Genomic DNA, 21898 nt, shown 5'->3' on the forward strand with positions numbered 1-21898 from the left:
AATTCACATACTTAGTTACATGGTTACCTCAATAAGCACATAGTTAATATTTAGGAAAAAAGAAACCTATACTCCTAAGATTTAGAAAGATTATCATGTGTACCCTTAAGTTCTTAATAAGGGATATTGACTTTTTTTATATTATAGTATCCTTTGCCGCTATTAACTCAAAAGAATTGACTTTAAATTTTTTTAATAAATATAAATATAATTTAAATAGTTTAATTTGTTTAGTAGACTAATAATATTAGAATATTTTTAATATATAAATTAATTTTTAAAATATAAATTATTATATTTATTTTAATAATTTTTTTTTTGCATTTACTATAAAAAAATTTAAATATATCTTTGGTTAAATAGATGTTACAATTAATAAAATATATCTCATGTATTCTATTAAAATTATTTTTATATAACATTGAAAATTGTTTAAATTTTTACATATTTATTTTCATGTTATCTTTCTATTTATTATAAAATTTAGTTTAATATAATATAAGATTTTGAAGTATTAAAATATTTTTTAAAATATTGAAATTGTATTAAAATGTATATATTGTTGCATTTATTTAAAAGTATACTTCTATTCATTATAAAATATTGGAGTCAATTTTTTTGAGTTAACAATGTTGAAAAGTCAAGCATGCAATTGACAACTAGCATGCAATTATTGAGAGATAGTTAGCTTTGACTACAAATTTGGTGAGAAAGTTGGCACCGATTGCCAAATTTGTCAATTTGGCAAATTGAAGCCAAATTAAAAACGTATGTTAGGTGAGCAATGCTCCTTATAAATAGAGAAGCACTTTGCAATTGTTAGTATCCCATTTTGTGTTGAGAGCAATTGCAAGTAAAGCGATTTGCGATATTTGAGAGAGCTTACACTTGAGTGTTCTAGTGAGGATACAATTGGGTGTATTGGGGTTCTGAGTTTTGGATTTTGAGAGCTTTTTTCACTTTTGTAAATTCTCATTTATTAGTAAAATTATCTTCCAGTCTTCGCCCGTGGACGTAGGCTTTACGCCAAACCATGTAAAATTATTGTGTCTTTTTTTTTGTATTTGCTTACACCACATTTATATTTCTCCAGAAGTTACAGTCACTGCAATATTGACAATTGCTCAACCTCGCGCTTCCACAACAAATAGAGTTAAAGGATATTTTAGTTAAAAGAGGTTCTTGGTGTCTATTATTAAAAATATAGGGTCTACATAACCATTTCTCTAAAATTTGAAAGTGTAAGTATCTTTTTTTCTAATATTTGTTTTTGTAATTTCTTTAAAAAATTTTTATTTTTTTTAGTATAGTTTCTTTTTATGAGCTAATTTTTTTATTCTGCCCCCTATTTATATCATTGTTGAAGAAGAGCTTCCATTCGAAATGAAAAACATAACTTATATGATATGATTTAATTGACTTTAAAATGAGTATATAAATGTCATAATATTATTCGATAGGGGTATGGAGAACCAATGATCGGATACGCCAATATACTCTGAAAGAATCAAATGTGCCACCCAATATGTTATCATTATGCTTTAAAGTCACAAGAGTAGGTTTTAGAAAGTTGTGAAGGAAGTCTCTTTGGCTTTGGACATTGCATGATCCGCTTTATTAATTCTTTTCTGAAAGAAAAAAAAAATGTTCTCGCCATTAAGATTCCATATGCCCAAAACGTTTCTTTCTCTCTACGCTCTACTCCAATATTTATTATTAGGGTTGAGAGTATCCTCTAAATTAATCAAATAAAATATCAAGATGGATCAAACTAGAAGATGAAGAAGACTGCTGATATCCCCGGTTGTTTAAAAATCTTGCTATACTAGGGAGCAACAACAATAATTATTATGTTATCATGGGAGCAACGTTACGTATATAAAGGTTAATGTCCCTTTATAAGACAAAAAGTAAATAAATAAATAAAAATAAAAGATTGAAAGAGACTATGGTTACATCCACTCTATTTGATTAAAATTTCGTTGGGATGTTGAACCCAAGCATAACTTTTACAAAAACAGATTATCTATTAAGTGGTTTTTTTTTTTTTACGTTGTTTGACTGCCATCAAATTTTAGTAAAGTTGTGTGGTTATTTAAATTGATAAGTTTTTTTAAAACTATGATATGAGAGGAATGAAGTAAAATTCTTAATATGGTCATATAAAAGGTAAATATTCGTTTAGTTTTTATATTTTAAATTAAGTATTCATTTAGTCTATATATTTTGAAAAATACCTCAAAACACTCCACTGTTAGTTATGTAACACTTTCATCCTTAATTTTTCTTTGTTGTTACAATAATAATATCCTTACTACAATTTTGAGAGCTTTAATTAATTTATCCATAAAAAGGTTAATTAGCAAATTGATTAATAATTGTAAATATAAAAGACTAGTATCCTGCTTTCTTGCTAATGACTATCTATAAAAAAAACCTAAGTTGTCTAATTTACCCTAAAAGTAAAATAATTATAATAAATTATTTTATTTTAATTTTAGTTTTAGCGTTAATTTGATAAATTAATTTTTTATCAATTTCTCCAAAAATATTCTAGCAAATAAGGACAAAAATATCTTAAGATATTTTTCAAAATATAAGAACTAAACGAGGCACAAGTATTCACCCATGATATAAATTTTTTTTAAAAGTATTCTATTATTTTTGTTATAAATGCAGAGGCTTTAAATAGAAACTAATACAATCTACTAAGAGAATAATTGCAATAATGAACTAGATATCAATGGCTAAACTTTTAAGAAGGCACAAAAGTAACCTTTAAAATTCTACAAGAATATTGGTCTCTAACAACAAAACTTTTAGCGACGAAAATAATTTCGTCATTGTAGATACTTTTTAATGAGGAAAAAAATTATTGTCAAATTCATAGTACAAAAAGAGGAGATATTGCGACCAAAAATTTTTTGCATCGCAAAAAAGTTAAGTGGCAAAAAAAATGTTGACATCCAAACCTTTAACAACCAAAATTTAATTTATTATAACAGATAATTTTGTCGTAGAAAGTACACATTCAGCAATGACATTGCACTCTATAACAATGACTTTTTCATTGTTAAAGCAGTCTGCAGCAACGAAATTACATTTATCACAATAGGTCATTTTAGAGACGAGTGTTTTCATCATGGATTATAGATTGAAATTGAAATTTATAGCTATCAAATTTGAGTCATCGCAGAAGGACACTATGGCGACGAAATAAATTTCATCACAAAAAGTAGTGATGGAATAATTGTGTCATAAAAATTATGTTTTACTGATGAAATTGATTTCATTGCTAAAACATATTTTTTGTGACGAAATCAATTTAGTAGCAAAGATTTCATCGCTAAAATTGTTTTACAAGTTAATTATTATCAATGGTGACAAACTAATTTGTTGCTAATTTCTTTAGCTGGAACAAATATAATGGCACCTTATGTTAAGATACTGAAAAGTTTATGTAGTGCCAATAATTTTGTCATTAATGCTCTCTTTTGGTAGCGAAATTACGGGTTTGTAAATTTAGAATGCATTTTCAATTACTGTAGACCTTTAGCAACAAAATTTAAATTTTTTTTCGTTAAACGTGCATATTTAGCGATGAAATCTAGATTTCGTCATTGAAAATATTCGTTTAAAGATTTAAAGCAATTACTTTTTTGCCAAAATTTTAAACTTTTAGCGATGAAATTTAGTTTTCATTGGTAAACAATCTGAAATTTAAAAAAAAAAAATCCGGCAGATTATTTTCCACCAAAATTAAATTTTAGCAACGAATTTTAAATTTCGTCGCCAAAATGTAATTCTCTATTAATTATCATTTACTTCAATTCTTTCATTCTCTCACTCTCTTACTTTTATTCTTTAATTCTCTCATCTCTAATATATAACTCTCATTTTCTAATTCAATCTCTACTTCTTTTCCCTTTTTATTTTTTAACATGGTAATCTCTATTTCTTTTTTCTTTAATTTTTAATTTTTAATTTTTAATTTAGTGTAGTTTTTTGGGTTTACTTATCTTATTTACTACAACTTATATTACTATTATGTTTAGAAGTTAACTAATTATTGTTAGTGTTTTTATTTCTATGAAATATTGAAGATCAATTACACCAAGACGAAGAAAATCAAGAAATCTATACTCATTTGTAAAAATTTTCTTTCAAAAGAGTAAATACTAAATTTTATAATTTTTTTTGTCATTTTTCATTAATAATAATTATTCTTTTTAAATTAATCAATTCTCTTTTTACCATAATGGTGTTAATTATCATTGTAAATTAATGTTAAAAATGATAATATTTAAATATTAGTAGTAATAATTAAATGTAAGAAAAATGATACCTTTCAGTGACAAAATATTATTTATCGCAAAAAACACTTTTAGCAATGGAATGTTATTCGTTGCTAAAAGTATTTTTAAAAAGGATTTTTACGACAAATAATAAAAATATTTTTGTGACAAAATATTATACTTTTAGCGACAAAATCTTATTTGTTGCTATAAATATTTTTAGCGATGAACTATTTCATTGCTAAAACTCATATTTGCGACACAAAATTAAAGAACAGGTTATGCGTTTGGCGACAATTGTACTTGTTGCGAAGAAGGAGGATGAATTATTAGTCGCCAAAAGTGTGTTTTTAGCAATATAATACTCCTTTTGCTATGAATCTAGTAACGAAAGTTTCGTTGCTCTTATCATTTAAAAACATTCAGCAATGAAATTTGAAAATTCATTGCTAAAGACTTAATGAGATGCTCCTATTGCAACAAAGTGGCAATGACAATTTTTTCTTTGTTGTAGCCTTTAGCGATGAAAATTGTATTTTTTAGCGACAATTATTTTCGTTGCTAAAACCTTTTTTTTATTTTTTTATTGTAGTTTAGCTTTATAATGCATCTACCAATCGGTAATAAGAATGACTATAATAAAAATGAACTGGAATCAGAATGCGTTGGAATCAGAATAGGAAATAGAAATCATAATAAATTTTGCAGTATGAATTAGAGTTATAATAAACTATGTTGCCATTGATATGTTCACTTTATCTTGAAGTTAGAATAGATTGTTACAAGTTACTAAAATGATCTTAATTGATTATTTTCATTATTTATTTTAATAATTATATTTTTTATTTTCCAAATAATTGTTGTTAATAGTAATAGTAATTACAATCACAATAACATAACAATCACAGCAACAACAACAACAATAATAAAGAGAAGCATAAGTTTTCTCATTCTCACTTTTATTTTAAAGTAAATATCATCAGTTATTAAGATTTCGAATTTTAATTCTCTGATCCCATAAATAAATACACTATTAATAAAGAAGTGTGAATGTAGCTTGGTTGGTCGTTGGTTTTATTTATTGTCCAATGCCAAAACCCGTGGAGCCACAGGGATAAACTGATGGCGTTTCCATTAGATATTACTATATGCATGTATGCTTTAATATCTCTACTAAATTTCGGTTGATGACTATTTGTGGTTCATTAATGTGTGTCACTTTCAGTTGTTGAATTTGCATGGTGTGTAAATAAAATAATCTAGTACATTACAATACTGAAAAGATAAAGATACTTTTCTATAAAGCTGATTTTGTTCTTTTTCTTCTTTAATTTGGGATTTTGGATAGGTTGTAAAAATTTAGTACGGGTTTAAACTGTTTGGTACAAGTTTGGAGGTTATTTATTTTATTTATTTTTTTAAATACACAAGGTTATTTTGATATAATGTTCACCTCAGCTTTACGTCATTCATCAAAAGTGCAAATGACGAAATGAGTCAATGATTTGAATTCATATCATATTAAATTTAGGCCTACTTAGACATAACTTTAGAGTGAGATATTATTATAATTTCATTTTAGATCATTTTTTTCTATGAACACCTACTTTTTCCCACTTAAATAAAAAATCGTATGTAAGAAAATGATAAGAAAAAAAACTTATATATTAGTATAATCATATTGATTAGAAGGCAAAGTATTTGTGATTGTGAGCAAACGAGACAGATGTGAAAATTGTTGGCATGGTAATGTGGATGTACACTGTTAGAGATGCAAACTTATAGAGAGAAAGAAAATATAAGGGATTAATTATATTTATTTTGTCTTTTAAAGTAATCATGGTAGCAAGGGGGTTTTATAAAAATATAAAGGATTACTAATAGTCTCACTTGTTTAATAATTATGTCAAAAAATTAAAATCAAAGGCTAACATAGAAAATAAACAAGTGACATGACACAACCATTTAATAATTGAGTTATGTCAACTAAAATATCTCGACCACCTAACCCCTCTAATACTCATCTAATTCAACTTAATTACATGAATATCACTAACCCTTTAATTCATTCAACACAAACTACACCCACTTACATATTTGAAAAAAAGGCCCCCTAAAATGATAAAAAATGATGCTTCATTAAGTAATTAATAACACCAAAATCTAGATAATAAAAGTTTAAATTATGAGACGTCCCTACTTATATACTTAGATTTTCCATATCTGTCAAAAATGTTTATTTTATGTGAATTGACAGGCGAATGGGTGCACATAATACGATTACTTGTTCAATAATTGCGCCATAAATAGATTTGGTTAAGACTTAAAAATTTCATTAACATGATTATTAATTAAGTTGATATAGACTCGACTTATTCAATAATTATATTAATTTTTTTTCATCAAACTCATTTATTTACGACGTGTTTATACCGTAAAGAGGTGTCAAATGATGCCCCTCTTAACCAATGCATTCTTTAAAATTGTTGACATTCATCATAAATCTCCGATTCGTAAGGGTTTTGCTCACTCAAATATCAGTGAAATAATTAAGATTGGTGTCAACATGGCATGAGATTCAATCCATTATATTAAACATAGACCCAAAAAATAAAAAATTGAAGATGCTATGTGGACTGGCTTCTTGGAATATTCTAAGTGTAGGCCAGCCGCATTAATAACATAAATCTCGTTAATTATAGGGGAAGCACAACTTACAATCATTGCATTGATTGTGCTTTGAAAGACCAGCTTGCATGCATTATTCCATTATATTTAAGATGCTATGTGTTTTTGTTTTGAAAGACCAGCTTGCATCCACATATTGATGTCTTAAATTATGAACTATAAAATTAATCACTACATTTAGTACATTTCAAATAGAGTTGAGGGATAAAATTAATCACTTTCATTGAAGAACTTTCTTTTAATGACCATTTTTGTTTTTCCCATTGAAGAATTTCATTTCTTTACTGAGCATTTTATTTTTAGCTTGAACTTGGAAAGGTAATTATTCATTAGAAGGAAAAAAAGTCGTTAAGGCCCTCAATGCTTTTGGCTTCCAATGATTTTATCTAAGAAACTTACAGCAATTTTTATTGACTGAATTTAATAAATTTTAAACATGAAGCTTTCTATTAATTTTTATATTTTATCTTTATCTGAATGAAAAAAGTAAATTTTTTTTCTTTTGTCTTAATGATAAAATGTCCGAATAATTAAATTTTCTCACAAATACTCTCATTAAATTTATTTATTTTCTACTTATAATATCAAACCCGGTAACCTTTTTTTCCCTTCTATAATCAAACGGATTTTTTTAATTAACTATAGCGTAACTTAATGTCATATTTGAATTTCTCTTGATCTCACCTTTACTTGGTATTAAGTACCCAAAATACTTTCAATTTGAATTTTAGGATAACAATTATTAATTTATGTACAAATATTATTTCAATTAATGTTATCAAAATTATTTTTTCATAAATTATACAGCAAATGCTTACCTTATAAATATTTATCACATATAAATACTATTGTATGAGATAACACAACCTATTTAAACTTCTAAGTATATATGATACTTTCAAGGACATAAGTGTAAAAATACTAGATTTAGGATATTTTGGGTTTACAAAAGCAGACAACTTATCGCTTGCACTCATGTATAAAAGAATGAAAAATAAATATATTATTCCGATATATGCATTTAGACCCATTCATACTTCTATAATGTTCAGATCTAGTCAAATTTTAGACAAAATACCAAACGCTACTTAATGTTAAACTGAACAAGAAAAGTAAAATATAAGAGTTATGTTTACTCCAAATTTTTCAAATCTAAATCACATTTGTGGACTTAACAGTGATGATGACGACATGATGAGGATGATGTTGGTTAAAAATAGTGATGATGACGACATGATGAGGATGATGTTGGTTAAAAATAGTTTTGCAGCATAAATATTAGAATTGTAATGCTCATACAACGTATAGAATTACCATAATCTAGAAATTGTAACTTTTCTTTTTTATAGAAGTAATTTAGGTCTCGTCACCACCAATTTTATTAGATCACAATCTATCACCAATGCTTTGATTAGATCACAATCTATCATTAACAATTTGATTATATCACGATTTATCACCAACATTCATCTAGATTATGACTTAAGTTCAATATGCACTTGACGTGTGGACACCTTTATCACTACTGAAACCACCTATCCTTGTGGCATCTTATCTTATTCTTTTCTATGTTTTATATATTGTGGCTCCTCTGTTTTTTTGTGAAAGAACAAGCCTTTTCATATCTCTTTTTGGTGAAAAACCTAGGTTTCATATTTATCTTTTTTTTTTAATTCTATTAAATAAAAAATATTTGATTTAAATTAAAAGATAAGATAAAACCAAAAGTGGCATCACACTTATTCTTGTTATACGGGCCCACATTGTAAAATAATGCAAGACCTCTTAAACACAAGTATATTAAATGAAACCTCGCACCAAATAATATATTTAAGCTTTTAATCTAAATAGTTAGTTATCTTGTTTATCAATTTAGTAGTGTTGCGGTCAATTAAATGAGTTAACTTAGAGATTATAGTAATAGGTACAATAATTAGGCTTGTAATTAAAATGACCCAATTATGTAATTCCAAATCTACTTACTAAAATATTGGAATTGACCTCTATAATTGTATGCTATCTAAGATAGTATTCTCGAATAATATTTCGATCTATGTCACATTGATTTCTTTATTAAACAATCATTTGTACCACATCGTTAATTAAATTGATATCTCAATCAATTTAATTACATCTTATTCCTTACAAGTTTTCTCTAATGATCATTTTCAACATACGAATTATGTTGACACACTCTAGCCATAAAATTTTATGATCAAATATCGAAAACCCATCAAGAGATCCGTTATACATATTTTATATTATTAATCTATAATCTCACTACTCCTAATTACTTATAATCTCACTGCTGATAATTATTTCCACCAAGATATAGCGTAACTCTGGCTATAATGTATGTTGCGCCCATTGGTAACTCAAATAAAATGACAATTACAAACATGAAACTATAATTAACTCAATATTGAGACTATCATAAAATCAGTGCCTATGGGATTTAATAAGTTTGACAGTTATTTCAAAGTTTAAGTAAGTCTTGTATGTGATTTTGTTCAATGTAATCAAAGTAAATCAGTAAATTCATACATGATTAAAATAAATCATTCAATGAATTTACTATATGTAAACATACATAGAGAATCCAACTCTATTTATCCACTGTGAACTCAATTTGTTTAATTATAAGATAATTTATATTTATATCTTTTGTGAATTCATATGATTCGCATATATATATATATATATATATATATATATATATATATATATAAAATGATTAAATGAATCTTATTCAAAATATTTATGCAATTAAGATGTTTGAAAAATATTTAAAATATTTTTTAAATCATAAAATATATTTATTATAAATAAATAAATTAATATACTTTAAAGAGCACATAATCCCAACAGATGACACATTGACAACATGTTGTGATACTATATTTACTTTTTTAATTTTTGTTTTCGAGTCATATTCAATCATATTTAACTAAACTTGCTTCATTTTTAGAGCATTTGATGCTACATCGATAAAGACATAATCGCACAATGACACAAATCACGACCAATTCTGAACCACTAAATAAAAATAATTAATTTGGGTTGAACGATTCTCGCATCCCTTATTTAATTTTGTGGAAATAGATTCAAGTTCTTGTAGATTTTTATGCACAGTGTTAATCAAAGTTGATTCTAATATGTTTCTTTATAATGATAAACAGATTACGATAAAGGAGTGGAAAAGAATCAATCCGGAAATTATTTCCCACTTCCTTACGAGAATGAGATTTCCACTTGTTATTCTCAAATTCGATAAGGTCCACCACTTTAACTCTTCTTTCTAATTTAGTTTTTGAAAATATACACAACTAATTATTCTGATTTTTCAATTTGAAAAACAAATAAAAATGGCAAGCTTTAAACTTCAAGTAGAGTAATGTTTTTGTACATAAATAGTGCATAAACTCTGGACTATTTTGACTATTATGACTTAAAATCTTGGCATAAACTTATAACCATAGATCTCGTCAAATCCAATAGTAGCGTTACAACTTGAAACTTACTTTAAACACTCTGAATTTAATTAAAAATCTTATTAAATACCCTTAAATCAAATTACGGATATAAACATATTAGACCATACTACTTAAATATTAGGACAGAAACACAAACCTTGGAAGAGACAATTTTACCCTCATCTTCCTAATATGTTCTTCTACAAACCATTAACACTAAATACAAGGTTTTAACAATCCAAAAATAAATCGTATTTTTATTTTTAAAAAAATGTTTGGACATTAGCAAAGTTGGTGAGAAATTTGAAAGTGCTTGCGATGAGATTGCTTAGGAGCAATACTGAGAAAAATCATGGCAATGGAATGGCTTTAAATCTTAGCAAAGATGAGTTATTTGCTTGAGATGCAATAATAAAATGACTCAAGGAGATTATTAATTACTCAAGTCATTTCTCCAGTACTATTGCAAAAGCCCAAAAGAGAGAAAAAGAGATAATGGGTCTTTTTTTTTAAATTGTGCAAATAAGACTTTTGGAATTATAAATGGCACCAAGGATAAAATTTTGAATTGTAAATTTTAAACGTGTGTCAAGAGTAAATAAGTGCTCAAAGTAACAATTAAAGACTATGAGATGTTTAAAATAAGTAATTTCACAAACTATAAAATTTTATGCTCGACTATTGTAAGGCATATTACTTATAATAGAATCTCATGAAAAAATTGCACGAAAAGTATCATATTATTGAATATAATAAAATAGATATTTGGCGGTGTGTGTACGTTTAGATACTATTATAAAATAGGCTTTCAACTGTCATTTATATAAACATGAAATGTAAGAAACTAAGAATTATAAAAGGGGTAAGAATGTAAGCTTTTACATGATAACAAGAACTGAAATGCATCTCTGTACTTGTTAATAGAGATAAAAAGTTCATATTCTGAACTGAAAAACCTTCGCTAAATTGAACACAGGTATCTACAGCATCAGAAAAATGCTAACTTAATATCCTCACTAAATATACTATTACAAGTTTGTAGACAAAACCATAGACACACCTATTCACATATGGAAACAGATGAAAATCATGGAAGTAACGAAGGTCAGCCACTTTAACTTCCTACTTGAGGTTAGTTTCTATCTGAACATGTCAAAATTATTGATAAATATATACATACAAGATACTGCTCCGTCGATAATAAACAGGGAGATTCAAGGAAGGCCACTACGTCGTCTAGAGAGGAAGAACTCGTAATCAGAATGTCTATTTACAGATACTTGATTTCCCTTATTAACAACTGCTCTTGACATAACAGACGCCGTCTCCTCAAGTGTCCTCAACCGTTCCTTCAGAATTACAGAACTGCTCACAGTTGGGCTTTCTGCTTTCCTGCTCGATGTTGAGTGCTTTAGCTGGAACCAGCATTCGCCCTGTTCACACGCATGTGGTAAATATAAAGCTTTTTAACAGACTAACCAACAGTGTTTATGCACGAGTAAATTCAAAATCTTGGATATGCCATTTCGGAAATGACAACCATTTGACTCACATCACTTCACAAACCTGAATATGTAAAAACATTCTACTACATCAAGTTCTGGAAGTAGTCTAATTACCACACAGTGGTTTTGGCTGTTGACTCTCATTACCTCTGACCCATTTATTTCATACCTTTAAATCCAAACAAATTTCAGCTGCTTTCAAATGACAATCAAACTTTCCTTAAATAAATTGTCAGCCTTTTGTAAGAGTTTGAATTACTTGTATGATTGAGTAGAATTCTCTTTTTTGTTTTTCTTTCTTTTACTAAGCATGGATGATTGCTCTAAATCCTATCAAATCGCTAGACAATTTATACATTCCAAAAAACTCTAATCAAAATATAATAAATGGGTCACATATTGAACATCACAGCAGGACAACAGTGATATTTAATTCATTGAGAGAACATGAAAAGGGCTATACATATTGTTAAAATGCAATCTGGCAAAATTTTTCCCACAGAAACAACAGTACAGAAGATGGGTAAGCATTGACTCAAAGAATTTGAGTACAGAAGTCAAATGTAAAATGTGCACAGTTAAAACAATTAATGCTACCTGGGCATTGTAACTTTGGAGACCCACAGCAGGAGACACTATACATGCCTTCCCATTAGCAGAATCAACGTTTGCACTTCTATGAACCATATGACCAAGTGAATGGTAAGTCAAAAACGCTGCACGAAAGTTGCCATCTGGAATCCTATAAATGGGATACCATGCTACTGAATACCTGAAAGTCAGGTGGTATCAAAGTCACTACATTTTTTGGGATCAGTTGATACAATGAAATTTGTTCTGCTCGAATATCCTTCAAGATGATGAGAATATCATTGTTCCATAAGGTGAATTAGATTATAGCAAATATGTTCTCAAATGAAAGACAGAGGATTCTTTAAGTAATTTATCTGGAAAGTTTTAATACTAACCAGGAAGCAGGATGCAAATCGCATAGATTTATGGTGTTTAAAATAGTTCGATCTCCATACACACTGCAATTTGAAGGCCCCTCACCTGTAACCAGCTCCTGAATTCTGCTATGAGAAAAAACAGAACGAGTGATTAAATTATTAAGAAAGATGTCAAATCGCTCAGCCTGATAATTTAACCATACTTCTTAAGAATTAAATACCAGCAAGTAGTAAGGAATGACCAACTATTTTACGACCCTCCCTGAGTAAAATAAACTAAAGAGGACATGGTCCATCAAATGGCATTAATCTGTTGACCTAAGAAATTTATAATCAATTGATTTATGGCTGTGTTCTTGCTATCATTTTGAAAAGGATCAAGTTAAAAATTTTAATTCAGTGGGCCACAAACTCAAAACTACCTGTCATTTATAATCCCACAGTTCAGAGAGTTAGTTGGCAATATTAAATCTTAGCTTCCGACTTCAATTAACAAATTCTATGAACTATTGGATCAAGTTAGATGAATAGACAGGAACATCTTCCCAATTCTAAAATCAAACTTATTTGTTGCAATGTCCCATCCTATACATAATTACAGATAAATAGCAACAATTAAAAGGAGAAGCATCACCCTTTTTGATGCCTAAAGTTTCATTGAAACAACAGAGAAAGGAAGCATAAACCCAGCACAAACACCCCCCCCCCTCCCCCCCCCACAAACACGTCGGAAAGAGCTCCTGCAGTTTACCATTTATGTGAAAGCAACAGTACACAGATTATTGATTAAATTGTCAAATAAGTGATTGATCAAACATAAAATAGAAGTGGAAATAACTTGAGGTTTTAGCTTCAAGTTTAACAAAACACACAATCAGGAAAGGTGCACGGAATGACTAAATTCATAAAACTATCAGTTGTCAGATACTTAAAAACTATAAGCACAACATAATAAATCAAGACGATGAGAAACAAACTCAAGATCTTCTGATTTTAGAGTTGGGCCCATGGAAGAGCTGGGCAAAACCAGTACTTCAAGATTGATGGCATCAAGTGTTTGTACAATTGGTGATCGTTGGTTACCAGTTCATCTTATGAGATAACAATTTGGACAAAATAAAAATTTAACTTTTTTTGAAAATAAAAGGAATTTTTTTTTTGAAATAAAAAGAAATTGTACTTACTTCTCATATAATGGCCGTCTTTGCCGAGGTTGTTCAGATTCAAAATATTCAAAAAGCAGCTCTAGATCATTGGAATTTTCAACCGAGGGAACAGACATGCCCTCTTTATCAGAAACTGAAGACCATTCTGATTTACCCAACTCTTTCACAGGCGGCAAAGAGCTTGCACCTGAAGTATGGGGCTGAGGAAATAGCATTGAAAATATAGGTAAATGGCCAATGTTAGCAGAGCTTTGCAATTTTTGACCAGTCTCACAAGTCCCAAAAACCCCAGAAGTAGGAAACCCATGGCCATTACTTGAGGAATGGCTTTTACGGTTCTTGAAGAGCTGAACTGCTGACAAAAATGGAACAAAATAGGCACGAAATGAGAAGCGATCAACTCCCAGTCTGTTTGTCTGTTCATAATCCTCTGCCCTGATTTCTAACCCGTAGCTCCCCTGTTTTTCATACCACTGCCACAGGCATTCCAATGAAACGTTAGGTGTCTCGTGTCTACACAAAGATGCACGAACAACCTGGTCCTCTGAGCAGTTCTTACAGCTGCTTAAATTGCTCTTACAACTGATAACTGGAGATGAGAAGTGGAGAAATTGTTCAAACTCGGCAATCCGGCCACCACTGGCCATCTGAACAGCTTCAGATGCTGCTTGCATCCAACAGGCATTATCCACTGCCTGCAAAATCTTGTTTATACCAGTTTCAAATGTGGAAAAGTTTTGATCTTCAGATTCACTAATCAAGCAATCAGCTGCAACATTATTGTTCCCTTTGAATGGAGAAGCATTCACACCCCGCGTATCCTTATATTCCTGCAAGGATTTACTTTCAGAGTTGAGGCCCATGCTCATCATTCCAACATTCAATGAAGAAATTAGGTTTTGGGAATTGGAAGCAGATTTCTTATCGAAGTTTTTTCTCAATGTCCAATATTCAGTGCCTTTTCCATCGGCATGTGCCAACTGTAAACTGCCACAACTTGCTGAGAATGTACTCTGAGAATTCTTGGTCCCAATAGGGATCCATTTCTGCACAGGAGATCCAGAAATATGGTCTTGCTTACCGTGTTCTGCAAGAGATTCGTCCTTCTCAGTTTGAGCAACTTCATTAAATATCAGATGAGGAAGGCAAATCGGAGATGGCACCTCAAGCATATTCATTTTGTCCAAAGAATAGCATGATTTTGCCAATGGGCTATCCTGATGTTCTTTCAAAGCAGAAACAGCACCAGAGACTCTTTCTGTTGACTCCAAATTTTTTGGACAATCTTGTGAACTGTGAGATGATTCAGAATTCAAGGATTCAACTTTGCTACTCTGAAGTTCAAATTCTGGAGAACCAACATCAGAACAAGAACTTGGAGCACTGCTCACTCTCGTTTGGTTATTTAGCTGTGCAGATACATCCCGAATTTCATTCTGTTGACTACCAATTTTACTACGAGCATTTGCACTGGCCTTACTGGAATACATGGCCCTCTGGGAATAAGAGTTGTACTCGTGTTTTGAACCAGGACTAATTTTTCTTTTTAACTTCCTTGGAGCCTTATCTCTTAACTGTTTTTTATCTTCAGATTTTGATGGGATATTTACATAAGTCATATCAGAGTTTCTTTTCAGTAAGGAAGACTCTTTTACAGTACCTAGAAACTGCGAGCAAACAGCATTTGCTTTCCTAGACTCAGAATTGCACTTATTTGCATCATTCTTCTGGACCTTTTGCCAGACACAATGACTATTCTCTTTCCCTGCACTAATACGAGAATTTCTGGCACCTCGAGGTTTGAGGGCGTTTGAACTCCCCGGCACCATTTTAGCTTTCTTATTCCACTTCCCTGGAACAGCCACTTGCATATCACTGTGGTTCAGACCCTGATTAACATATCTCTTTCCCTCAGAGTAATCACAGAAATCTACAACACTACTTAGCAAGTTCAGAGGAGAGAAAGACCCCTTTCTGGACCTAGAATCTACTGATTCTGAAAAACTACTTTTGTTACTTTCTCTACCATATGGTTTAGTGTAAAAACTAGCACTAGTACTATTATCACTGTTGGAACCAATAGAAACAGAATCCCGAACTCTGCAGTCATTCATATCAGAGAATCCATTTGAATGTATGGCATCATAACAACTGATCCGTAAAGGATGTTGCTCCTCAACCCCTCCATCAGTCACAGACCCTTGGTCTTCCATTTGAACCATCATTTTTGAATCTGTTAAGGGATGTTCCCCAGCAAAGCTTGGAGCACTAGAAGAAACTTCAGCTTCTGATAAATTTACTTCATCAATGTAGGATGTGCACGTCTTTTGTGATTCAGAACTATTACAAATTCCATTGTTGTCTTCTTCTACGTGGTTTATATCGTTTCTACCATCCAAAAATAAATCTTCTAGTGAAGTTGCACACGATATCAACCCATCCCCACGATCTATGTCAACGTTATCAGAGGGTCCTGAGGTCAAAATACCATGGCCATTATCCGAAGAGAGAATTTCAGGTCCAGTGGAGACAGAATCACATGAAATTTTCCTGTTCTGTTTCCCCTTCTTCCTTGCATTACTTCTAGAATTTCTCTCCACAATGTTGTCTACTTTGGGATTTTCAACGAATATGTTGGACGATTTAAAAGAATTAGATCTTCCTTGAATTACAGAAGAGGAAGTGCTGCATGGGATAGAGCTTTGAGAGGAAGAACTACTAGAGAATTCATTCAATTTGGTCACTTTATTAGCCAAGGTCCTATTTCGAGATTGCTGCTGCACATCTGATCCAGGAGACCTTCTCAGTGTAGATGCGTTGACAGGATAAGTAACATCATGCACAGATCCTTTCTGGGCCTTCCGCCGATCAACTTTAAATGAATTGATAGAAGATGGAGAAACTAAATGCAGACCATCCATATTCCCTTGAGCTACAGATCCCAACTGATTAGTGTGATCAAGACATGGTGGTGGTACTGCAACAATTCTCCACAGTCCAACTGATTCAGGTGTACAGACTGTCATGACAGCACACCTTCCAAATAGCAGAGGATAATTGATTTAGCACACTAATATATTGTCAAAACATAAGTTATGTTCGCGATGGGCTACTGATAAGAACCGATGCAAGAAATATCCCCATAAGCTCATTATATATATATATATATATATATTTCTTCTTTCCTAGTAGTTTAACTCTAAGCTCAAGGAAAGAGGCAATGACCTACAAATCTTCAAACCACATGACTTAAAGGCTCAACCATAAAATTTCTTGTAATAAAAATGAAGCTGACAAAACTCGACCACAATGCCAAAAACATTTCCCCAAAGTTGGAGACTAGATTGAAGCATGGGCGAGATGACAGCTCGGAATTCCGGAGCATTAAAGTGAGACATTGAAATTGTCTACAACAAGCTAACTTTTACATCAGTCAACGAGTTGACATTTGAAACCCTATCAGACGTTTCAGTCATAAAGTTGAGAGGATTAGAAAAAGGGTATCCCGCTTCAAACATCTTGGATTTCTGCAACAAAACAGGAAATAATATAGAACCAAAAGAAAAAGATAGCAAGGATAAGTGTGTGTCCATGTGTAATAGAATTTCAGTACTTGCAAAAAATCAATCCCTCTCCCAGGATTTATATCACTACAACATGATAAAAATCTGAAGAGAAGCAGCTAATGGGTAAAATTAGAAAGTTCATTGCCAAGAGTACCAATAAGTGAGATACATATAGAAGGAATACTAAAGGAAGGAAACGAATGAATCCATAACAACAGTCATAAACTGTCTCTAGAACCTACAACACAGTTGGAAAATTTTATCCAATCTATTATCATTCTCTAGCATCGTACAAGGAAATAAGTATAACACTAACCAAAATGGTTTTACCTGTTATCAGAGTTCCTCGAGTTGAGAGAAGCAATTTCAGAATCCTGAAGAAAAAGAGGTAAAAAAAAATAAATCCAAAACTATTTTTCAACCCAGCTGAGGTAAAAAAGGTTAAGGTATCGAAAACAAATTGGTCATTGTAATGAAAATCCATTACCTCCAATGAAGCTCTGAAATTATCTTTTTCGAAAGATTTATTCAGCGAGTAAAACTTTCCTCCCTCAAAAAATTTTTGGTTATCAGTATAGGTACTTCGGACAGCACAGTGCATCTTTTGCTGTGCCTACATATCAGTGGCAAGATATCAAAACAGAATGTAAAAATAATATAAATATGAAAATAAAAAGTACAACTCCAAGATGTTTACCACTATTTTAGCAAGCGATTAACAAAAAATATGAAAAAGGTATATTTAAAAAAAAGCACGGAACTGTAACAGTGACAGTTCTTGAAATATCATACTCAATAGATGATAGTGTGTAAAACTAATCAAACCAATTAAATATAGCCAGCCAGAAAATTCTTTCATGTAAAAGTGAAAAGAAAACTTCTGCTAAGCTGCAGAAAGATTTATAAGAAACTTCTATCCATAGGGCCAAATTGTATCCCTATGGATATTTTCCTAGAATACACAACATTGGCACCGTCACAAAACCACTGTAGCAAAACCAATTAGCCAAATCTAGAGATTTAACAAAGCCATGTTAACACTCAATGCTTTTGCAAGTGAATTAATTAGAAGACATAGAGATGCATGAACGAATAATGCTTTACGTACCAAAAATTTAATTCTAAAGGCACAAAAGACAAGAAAAATTATTGTCTTGTAGTGAATATTTCCCCCCTATAGTTAAACACTTTTGTCTTCTAGTGATAGTGCACTATGTTTGTGCTATTTTTTGTGCACGTATCACTGTTGATCACAAACAATACTGAAGATACATTTGACATTCTCATATACTGTGAAAACTAGAAAGTCAATTGATTGTACCAAATAAATAAATAAATAATATCTTTTTTAAGCATTGCAACTTTGCTAGACTAGAAACTAAATCCCCTTCCCACCCATGTTAGCAGGGTTCAAACTCTAGACCTCTTGTACCACCGAAGAGGTTTTACCAGTTAAATGAGTTGTTCACAAGAAAATGTACCAAAACGAAGACAGTTATAACTATGTCCAAGTGACATCAACTGATTACATATAAATGACAAATTTTACAGAAGAATTCAGATTACATGATAGACTACAGGAAAACATTCACCTTACACAGTTACCTTATACTGAAATGATAAATATGTGACAAAACTTACGACACAACTCAAACCAAAAGAAAGAAGACTGATTGCATTAAAAAATAATTCCAAAAACGACAACCAATAACAATTTGGGAACACCAGGAAAATAAGAAAGAAAGAAAAATTCCGGTCAGTTTGAAAATGAAAAAATGATAAGGAAACATGATGTTATCAAACAAGTAAAGAAAAATCTCCACAACAAAAAATAAATTATCACAATAATAGGGGAAAAAAAATCAATCATTCACTGAAACCAAACAATTCAAAGTACGGCATGAGACAGAATCAACAATAGCATTCCTGATAGAATGTCAACATAATATCAGCTGTACTCAAACTAAAACTAAGTCATTAGATGACACGAATATTCTTGCCGACTTCTTCAACTACGTTCAATTCAAATTAACAGATAATAATGAATTAATAGCAAGAATAACAACACTACCTAGAATCAATTTCAAATAACATGTTTATGTTTTCCATTCATTTGAATTGAGCAGTATAAACCACCAAAGGGTACAATAAAAAATTGAAATCAAATGCAGAAACAAGGACATTAGCAATAAATGAACGATATCCAGAAAACATACCACAATAAATTATATTTCTACCAAATTCAAAAAGAGTAAAAAAATCAACAAACTCACCAGGAAAATTTACAACCTGTTAAAAGAAATCCATTCAATAATAATAATAATAAATTAAAAAAAAAGGAAAAAAAAAAACTCAGAGCTGTATTTGCATCTTTGCAATAAATGAAAAGAGACTAAACAATTTCCTCTCTTTTCATTTTACTGCGTTGATTGATTTGGAAATGAATACTAATTTTTAGTAAAGCCCACAAATAGTCATCAACATCAGTCAAATACAAAAGGGGTTCCCCAAATTTAGGTGTGAGGTTCAAAGATTATAATCACAACTAATCCGCAGCTAAATTTACCTGTGAATTTCCCTATTTTAGATATCAGGCGCAAAAATAAATAAAATAAAAAATCATGCTCCAAAATATGAATATAAATATAGTAAAAAGAGAAAAAGATTACAGAAAGTCACAAATAGAGAAAACAAAATAATAATAATAATAATAATAATAATAATAATAATAATAAATATTTCAATCTAAAAAAGCAGCAGCAACCCAGAAAAGAAAAAGTTCAAATAAATTTTAAAAAATAGAAAAAGGAACAAACCATAGCTGGGTTCTTCAGTGTGGCTGGCAATCAACTGATCAAGTAAAGCAGTTGGTCTTGGTCTCAAATTTTATCTGAATAAAATATCTAGTGAATGGAATGAGGTTGATTTGATTTTGATTTTCTCAAGTGGAGAGTTTAAGTTACTGAGGTAAAAAGAAATAAAAATATTTTTTCGAAATTTTGGCAACAAATGGAGAGCATGCATGCAAGGGGTTAGTCTGTGCTGAGAAAGAAGAAGATAACTATTATTGAGTATGAGTCAACAACACTTCAGTTTTAATATTAAATATAATATAATATTAGACAAAAATAAATAAATAAATAAATATTAGTATAAAATAATCAGTTGGGCTCTTGGGTTTTGATCGTGTGTTGTTGTATTTTGCTGTAAGCATGAGCTCTACAGTCTTTTGTCTTTTTTTTTTTCCTTTTAAATTGTCGTTATTTATTGGCTTTATTTATTTTTTTTAATAAAGAAAAATCACTCATATTACCCCCTCAACTGTGATGTATTTAATTAAACCTAATTTCAAGTTGGCCAATACAGATTATACCTCTAGTTTCAACATATAAGTATACAGCAATGCTACTCTATTCAGGATATATTGTCTGAATTTTTTCAGGGAAGTCAAATGTTAAAATGGTCTGCTTTAATTTGCTCTCAAGAAATTTGAAAAGTATATTCTTAAATTCGATTAAATTAAATGAAATTGTTATAAAATAATATTTTGTTGTAAATGAAAGTGAAAAATATTCTAATATTTGAAAGAGAGAAAATAAAAACATTCATTGTAGTCGAATGAAATGTTTGGAATAGATGACCTGAATTTATATTTAAAAAAAAAATTGAAACAGGACACCCTGACCTCAATCAAAAGTTCTCCATTAAAGGAATATTCTTGTCAAAATTTCTGAAGTATAACAATATAAAATACCATCATTGTCACTATTTAAATTTTAAAGCTCTTCTTGAAATTGACATATTTATCATTTGTACTAAACATTATTTTTTCCTTCTCTTTCTCTCTTTTTTATTCTTTTTTCACTTTTACTTTTAATTAGAAAATACAGTGACAAAAAAAAAAGTATTAGCTAAGTGAATATCAATCAGTCCGTAAACTAATAAATTATTAGTTTATGATAATATTCTATGAAATAACAAGTGATTCAGTGAATTATGTAGCCATTTATGCTACAATAAAAGGATTTGGTCAACCTTAAAATATAGTATATAATCTTTCTATTATGGGCACGTAAATATTGATCAATTTTCTATTATTGCCAGAATCTATTAATTTTAAATAAGAATTTTTCATACTTGTATAAATGTATATATTATACATAATTCATAAATGTTAAATTGTTGTTTGCGATCAGCCTTAGCACATATTAGTAAATTATTAATTAATTTATTTAGTAAGTGTCCTATATTAAAT

General features: G+C 30.0%; 1 protein-coding gene across 3 annotated transcripts; it reads right to left on the reverse strand.

Annotated features, from left to right (window-relative positions):
• Positions 1–11379: 11379 nt before the first annotated feature.
• Positions 11380–20699, reverse strand: LOC18048900. 3 transcript variants are annotated; one of them, XM_006441367.2, is made up of 7 exons: positions 20460–20699; positions 18131–18256; positions 17974–18017; positions 14096–17113; positions 12930–13034; positions 12559–12733; positions 11380–11889 (listed from the first exon to the last, which is right to left on the reverse strand). In XM_006441367.2, exons 1-7 carry the CDS (start codon positions 20460–20462, stop codon positions 11671–11673), a joined length of 3690 nt encoding a protein of 1229 aa, XP_006441430.1. In that variant the 5' UTR covers positions 20463–20699; the 3' UTR covers positions 11380–11670. The 3 variants fall into 3 exon arrangements, with proteins under 3 accessions (XP_006441430.1, XP_024043920.1, XP_024043921.1); XM_024188152.1 differs by having other exon boundaries at positions 12930–13037; XM_024188153.1 differs by lacking the exon at positions 20460–20699 and adding an exon at positions 18436–18658 and having other exon boundaries at positions 12930–13037.
• Positions 20700–21898: the final 1199 nt, after the last annotated feature.

The sequence above is a fragment of the Citrus clementina genome, unplaced genomic scaffold (genome assembly GCF_000493195.1).
Source record: "Citrus clementina cultivar Clemenules unplaced genomic scaffold, Citrus_clementina_v1.0 scaffold_3, whole genome shotgun sequence".
NCBI classification, from domain to species: Eukaryota; Viridiplantae; Streptophyta; class Magnoliopsida; order Sapindales; family Rutaceae; genus Citrus; species Citrus x clementina.